At 34.4% G+C, this 7,682-nt stretch overlaps 1 protein-coding gene across 1 annotated transcript; it reads left to right on the forward strand.

The window, feature by feature from the left end:
• The first annotated feature begins 4,306 nt into the window (after window positions 1–4,306).
• Window positions 4,307–5,188, forward strand: LOC149241389 (18.1 kDa class I heat shock protein-like). Its single transcript, XM_089367514.1, has 2 exons — window positions 4,307–4,604; window positions 4,716–5,188. The coding sequence occupies exons 1-2, from the start codon at window positions 4,397–4,399 to the stop codon at window positions 4,982–4,984; spliced, it is 477 nt and encodes a 158-aa protein (XP_089223640.1). The 5' UTR covers window positions 4,307–4,396; the 3' UTR covers window positions 4,985–5,188.
• The last annotated feature ends 2,494 nt before the right edge of the window (window positions 5,189–7,682 follow it).

Genomic DNA, 7,682 nt, shown 5'->3' on the forward strand with positions numbered 1-7,682 from the left:
ATCTTTGCTTCCTTTTTCTTCCTTGTCCTTACTTTGCCTTCCTTTCTCCAATGCTAGAGTGCTCCAAGAATGCGCTAAGTGTGCAAGAGTATGAGAGAGTAGAGAGAATAGAGAGAGAGCTCCAAAATTGAACTGACAAAAAGGTTGTGAACTAATCCTCAAAATATTTTTTATTAATAAGGCCTCTATTTTCTTCAATTTCCATTGTTTTTCCTTCATTTTCCTCCTCACATGCAACCTGTGACCTTTCACCTTCATTTTCTCCTATTTTCCATTATTTTAATAAATAAAATATCAATTAATGCCTCTTGCCTTTTCAAAGCCTTTGCCAATTTCCCCTTAGCCATAATAAACCAAATGAACACCCAGTAGGATGATTTGCCCAACATTCAACTTGGAATACGTGTCCCATGACCTTGTTCTTATTTTGCCTTTATTAACTTTATTACATGAACTTTTAACTTGGGGTTGTTACACTACCATGGTTAATTTTAGTCAACCATATGTCTCCCTTATTATGTCACAAGTAATTTCCCTTATGCTATTGATGTTCTAATTTGACCTCTAATGCACCACTGGCAGTAAGAGGGCCATTGATCTTATTATATGACCATTGAGGTACTCTAAACCATACACGTGCTAGGTATCCCTCTTATGGAAGTGGATTTTTATCTTTAACCTTTTATTTATTTTTTTGCATTCTTTGATTCATTAGATGACACCATATATTCTATTGGGATCATCCTTACACACTAGGTATCCTCTTATAAAGGTACATGTCCATTTGCAATCTTTGTCTGGTATGCATCATATGTTTCACTAAATGACCATAGGCTCAATAATATTTATCCACATGCATGGGCAATTTGGTACAATGCAATAGAGGTTTTTTGTGGCGAAGTAAACTTTGAAGAAGTGCGATGTGCAATGTGTTCTCACAAAAACAACATTTAGTGGGATATGCTATTTTGTGAGAAGAGACATTTTTAGTGCTTTGTCATGGTGAATGAAACTTTCAATAAGTCACAAATGTATCACACAAACAAATTTTTTTATATGATGTGATATGTCACAATAAAAATGGATATGGGCATGATTTGAGTGCGGAACAACACAAGCAAGCAAACACTCCAATGATGTGATGAATGAAACTTTACCTTTGAAAGGTGCAAAACAATGAAGAAAAATCCCCATGTCATATGAATGGAGTTCTTATATAACCATAGATTCAATCAAAATTATCCATGTGCACTAAGGCTTTGGTGCAATGCAATAAAAGGGTTGTCATGATTAAGGAAAATTTGAAGAAGTTGTATCACACAAATAGAAACTTTCATGCACCATGATGGGATGTGTTGTGATAAAAATAGCTTTAAGTATGATACTACATGTCATCACAAAAACACCTTTCAATGCAATAAACATTATCACGAGCAAAGGAATTTTGTGTGCTTTGTCGCAATGAAGAAACCTTTTAAAAATTTTGAAGTTCTGCACAAATAAGAATATCTAAAGGTTGTGACAAGCAAAAACTTCAAACTAAAAATTTATCTTTTTACAAGGCAAACTTCCCTCATTACTTCACTACAAAATTTACATATACTTGATACATCACAATGCAATAAAAACTACATGCATATGATACAACAAATAGCTACAAAATTTCCATTTATACAATACATCTTAACATAACAAAATTTTCATGCATGCAATACAACACATAATATCAAAATTTACAACCATATAATTCAATTGATTACTACCAATCTTACATTTATCCAATAAAATAAAGAAAAACAAAATTTACATAAACACAAAATAATACATTGCAACAAAATTACATCCATATAATACATCGCATCACAACAAATTTTTTATATCATTGCATAGACATTTCCTTTTATGCAATGTTCCACCAAGGTTCCGGGACGAGGGGGCGAGGGAGCGAGGGGGCGCGGGAGCGGCCTATGCAAAAGCTCCCTACCATTTTTTAGGAAACGTGGGGGAGCGTCAGGGTCTTAAAATTTTATAAATATAAAATATAATTTATTAATTGAGTCCACTATGACAATTTGGTTTGAATTGAAAAGCTATAAAGCATGATCATTGATATGAATATCATTTGACATTATCCAAATTTATAAAAGATTAAAGTCAAGTCTGATACATCAAGAGTCATCATTGGCAAAAAATGCCAAATGCTAAAGGCTCCCATATGCTCTAAATTTTTATAGAAAACAATTTTATATTATTAGGCACGGCAGAAATTACTCTGAAAAAGCCACATTTTGCAGCGGTAGAAACTTTCTTTAATTTGAAATGAACATTACACTGAGCTTCCAATAGGTATAAGTGTATCTAACTGCAATGATATGTTTCATGCAATATAAACTTCAATCTTTAACAGCATCACAAGACAAATAGTTAGTAGTAGATAAATATGGACATGATTAAAACTAAAAGCGTAAAACATATAAATCTCCAATTTATTATAATTATCTTGTTCGAATATAGCCTGACTGCACCATAAAACCTTCTAGGGAGCCTGAGATGTTCTGAACTGTAACATAGCTTTTTTAGTATTTACAATACTTGTATAGTGCTTCTCCCATTGTGGATCCCTGGTTTGTCCACTCTGACCATTGTCGATGTGAAATGATTCACTCAGAATAAGCATATGATTTTTATTTCCGGCAAGAAATGAAAAGTAACATGATATATTATGGATATCTTTTCATGAAGCCAACCTAATATGGGCCCTCACTTCACCTGGAGAGAGAAATAAGCATATGATTTTATTTCCAGCACGAAATGAAAAGTAACATGATATACTATGGATCTCTTTTCATGAAGCCAACCAAATAAGGACCCTCGCTTCACCTGGAGAGAGAGAAATAAGCATATGATTTTTAGAAATGAAATGCAACATAATATATTATGGATCTCTTTTCATGAAGGCAATCTAATAGTGGGCCCTCACTTCACCTGGAGAGAGAGAGATAGACTGCACAAACAGAATATGGTCAGCTTTTATGCAGAATTATATTATATCTCTGGAACACCCGCAAATTTGCAAATCTGAAAATATGAAAGTTGGGCTTTACTCCACCTTGCAAATCTTCTGTTCAGAAAAAGCCTCGATAAACATCAACCAGTACAGACGAGACCTTAACTTGGAGAAGTTAGATATTTGCACCAAGTTCAACACAGAAAAACAGAACAAAGTGATCATATGTGCAAATATATATTTTAGATAAATTGAACTGAATTTAAAATTCTTATGTATATACGAATACCTGGCCTTACTCAAGTATGCCAGTTGGCTGTTAGATATTCACATGAGATGAAATCAGCCCCCTCTGGAATGATGAATCCGAACAATGAAATCCAACCAACGCTGTGAGTGGAGTGCTCAGTGAACTTGCAAAGGCTGTGCCGCTGTGAGTGTGTTGTTCATGGTTCAGGGTGCCGGTTTATAACATGAAACAACGATTTTCCAAAACCCTAAATGTTAATTAACTCTTAATTAAAGATTAAGTTCAGTGTTTAGTTAATTAAAAATTTAAAATGGTTTTTAATGCATTAAAAGTGTGCCACGTCCCCCATGTCCCCCCTCCCCCCACGTCCCTCTTTTCGGAAACGCCCCCTCAGAGAAGGGAAACGTTTCCCTGGCACGTCCCCTCGAGTTTCCTCCATTTTGAGAGCGTGGAGGAACATCCCTTACTCGACCCCAGAACGCGGAGAGCGAGGAAACTAAACCCCGGGGGGCCGAGTCCCCGTGTAACACTGCTTTTATGTGATATATCGAAATAATCCAAGAACATGTCTCGGCACGATGACAACGTTCTTAATTTATTTACCTCAATTTAAAAATAAAATATTTTAATATTTTACTTTTACACGGACTTAGTAATTGCTAGTTTGAAATAATCCCAAACTAAAGCATAACGTACATACATTTATCGCACCCAACAAAATTAAATGTTCCATTCCATTCTGAACTTTTTTAGCTTTCTATTACATTTTAATTTCTGCGGTCTAACGTTTTGACTGGTCAAATCATAATTTCCACCAAATTTTAGGAAAAACAAGTTTGTAACCATCCAAAGAAGCCCCTGGAACAATGCCGTAAAGGGAATCATGATTCCCACCAAAAGAGTTATAAAGAGGGAAAACAGGTTCGTAACTGTGCAAAAGAAGTCCCTAGAACAATCTAGTAGGAGACGATTTGTTCGAATAATCTAGTGGAAGAGCACCTTCCTTCTTGAACATTCTACCATTCTTATGCTGCTGTTATAAATTGTCACATATTCTTCCCCAAATCTCAATAACAAGAAGTGTGCAAATCTTGAAAGATCTCGCAGTTGCAGTTACAGAATCGATATTCGTTGCAAGCATGTCTCTCATTCCTAGTTTCTTCGGCAATCGATCCAGCATCTTCGATCCATTATCGCTGGATTTATGGGACCCTTTGGAAGCAGGGAAGTCTCCATTTCTGGGGGATATCGGCCACTTTTCAAGAGATGATGCAACAGCCATAGCCAACACTCAGTTCGACTGGAAGGAAACTTCCGACGCGCACATCTTCAAGGCTGATCTTCCAGGTAATTATCCTCTGTTTGCTACCAATTTAGAGGGGTTTTCTCATTCTCGTCATTAATGGCCGATTGGTTGCAATTTAGAGCCAGGGATTTAGTTTTCTTTATTCATGGCAGGTCTGAAGAAAGAGGAGGTAAAGATTGAGGTGGAAGAAGGCCGAGTTTTACAGATCAGTGGTGAACGCAAGAAAGAAGAAGAGCAAAAGAACGACAAGTGGCACCGTATTGAGCGATCTCGCGGGAAATTTCTTCGGCGTTTCCGGCTACCCGAAAACGCCAAGGTGGAAGAGGTGAAGGCTACAATGGACAGCGGAGTGCTTACTGTCACGGTCCCAAAACAACCTCAGCCTAAGCCTGAGGTTAGAGCCATCGAAATCTCTGGTTAATTAAAGGAAAAATGAGTGGATGTAGAGGCAGCGGCTGTGTGTTGAGTTCTACCATTTATCCAGTCACTGTCCAGTTTTGTAAAAATCATAGTAGCGGCATAAACTTCTAGGCGTAAGGAGATTCCAGTGTTGATGTAAAGTTTTGATCTCCTGTAATTGCATTTTCTTAACAATGAAGTAATTAAATTCATTAGTCTTTTGGCCTCCTGTGTTGCATTGTGGTTTTCCTAAATGAGAATTGGACTGTCTTCTGTTTGCCCAATGTTTTGTTACGGCCAAGGCAAACATCAAATTTTTGGTTTCCTCGATTTCCATCCGGCGGTGTTACAGTAATAAAAATCTATTTTTTACTGAACAGATTTACGAAATCTAATTTAAATCTCTTTCATAAAAACGAGTGAAGAATGAATAGTGCCTCTATTTTGAAACTAATTTTGTTAGCTAAATGCTCTGTATTTCTTGGTGCATTCAATCTTATGCCTATGCTAGCAATTGCCTATTACTCTTGGCATTGTTGCAAAGGACACTAAAGAAACTCAAGTTTCCTTACAAATTTGCGATGGGGATCATATTAATCACCACAATGTATATGGCCTGGTAGAAATCCCAATTGCATCTTTGTTATTAGTCTGTGCCTTAGACTCTTAATTAGCGATCATTGCGCGTTGACGGCGTATTAATCTCTTGTTTGACCAAAAAATATTGTTGTACATCACAACTTTAACCAAAGTTTTCATATTACACAATAATATAAAATTTATTATGTAATTTTTGATTGGACAACAAAGTTGAGGGTCTTATTGCGTGCTTCGCAGTTTTCAAGATATTATGTTCGGGGTAAAAATAAGATATCCAAAGTCGCAGTTTTCAAGATGTTATGTTCGGGGTAAAAATAAGATATCCAAAGTTTTCAGAGATGAAAATTTTTTGTTATCCAAAGTTTTCAGAGATAAACATACATTATACATTAGTGAAAGAAAAAATGTTTTCCATGAAAATCATATACGGGTACAGACTTATTGAGGCAATGTACATCAGAGCCATATCGGTGGACCGGAATACCCGGTGGAATGTGAAAATTGGAGTCTGGATCGCAGAAATTTCACGTTTTGTGGAACAATTTTTTATTCTCAAACGTATTTGAGGGTGAACAAAAATTACTTTAAATTTGAAGTCCAATTATTTAGGGTGCACGTCATAAATGAGTAGTTTACCAATAAGTAATTTACAGATAAAGATTGAGTAATTTATATAAGTAGTTTGCTAATAAGTAATTTATAGACGAAGATAATGGAAATTATGTAAATGTAAGAAAATTCGTAGTGTCAAGTTCTAGTTTTACATTGTTGTTATATATTTGTTAAACTATGTCTTTAATAATTATAAAATTTTGAAAATGTGTTTATTCATTTTTATTAAAAATGAGAATTTATTGTATATAAGTATATTTGATGATAATAGTTGAATTTTTCTTATTCATTATTTCTTTAGTAATAAACTTTCCCATTAGTAAGCGAAAGAAGTATGGTTGATGGTAGATTGCATTCTTAAGGTTTAGAATTTTTTTATTTATTTAATATTGATGTGTATATGTGAAATAAACAATTATAAATAACCAAACATGCTTTAAATGGCATGTAAAGATACAAAAATTAAATTCTATAATAATTACATATATTTTAAGATAGTGTGATTTAACATATACGCCATGTTATTCTATAGTGTTTAATTGCAAATCAATTCTTGAAGTAAATTAAAATACCATTCATTATTATTTTATTTTTAGGTGTTGTTCTTCTCTAATTGACATAACTTTATGTTTGGAGCATCACTTTTATAAATTGTGGTGATTTCAAGAATCACTTAAATCTCAATATATTTATTTTTGGTGCTATAGGACCAAACTATAAAATTATTATGCTTTCTTTTTTAAAAAATTACTTCTTTTAATATATCTCTCAATTATTATGCAAAATGAGAATTTATTGTATATGTATACATTTGATAATAATAGTTGATATTTTTCTATCCATTACTTTTACCATTAGTAAGCGGAAGAAATATGGTTGATCCTTAAGGTTTAGGAAATTTATTTCCTATTTTAACATCAATGTGAATATGTGAAATAAATAATTATAAATAACCAAGCATATTTTAAATGGCATACAAGGATGCAAAAATTAAATTTCATAATTACATATATTTATATTTTAAGATAGTGTAGTTTAACATATATGTCATGTTATTATATAATGTTTCATTGCAAATCAAATCTTGAAATAAATTAAAATATCATTCATTATTAGTTTGTCCTAAGTTTTTGCTACCTATTCTCCGTGTCATGCATGCAGTGTCCTGCATCCTGCAAGTGCCAGTTGTTTGCATATGCAGAGGCGTCCATGGTGGTCTACAAATGCCTTGTCAGGAGTGCGGAGTAAGTTCAGAGCAGAGAGTGTCGAGCATCGAGCAGCTAATTCTCTGGAGTAAGTTCAGAGCAAAGAGTGTGGAGCACCTAGTTTGAGGAGCAGAGGAGCAGAGAGCGAGCTTCACCTTTACAACTTGAGGAGCAGAGGAGCAGAGAGCGTCGAGCCGAGCTTCACCTTTACAACTTGCAAGTTCCCAGACAGAATGAAGCATTCCCCATCTAATGTAATATTCACCATAAAAAAATGTTGAATTTCTACAAACGTTTAACATG

Source organism: Pinus tabuliformis, chromosome 8 (assembly GCF_031772625.1).
Source record: "Pinus tabuliformis cultivar Carrire ecotype Pingquan chromosome 8, CPIR1, whole genome shotgun sequence".
Classification (NCBI taxonomy): Eukaryota; Viridiplantae; Streptophyta; class Pinopsida; order Pinales; family Pinaceae; genus Pinus; species Pinus tabuliformis.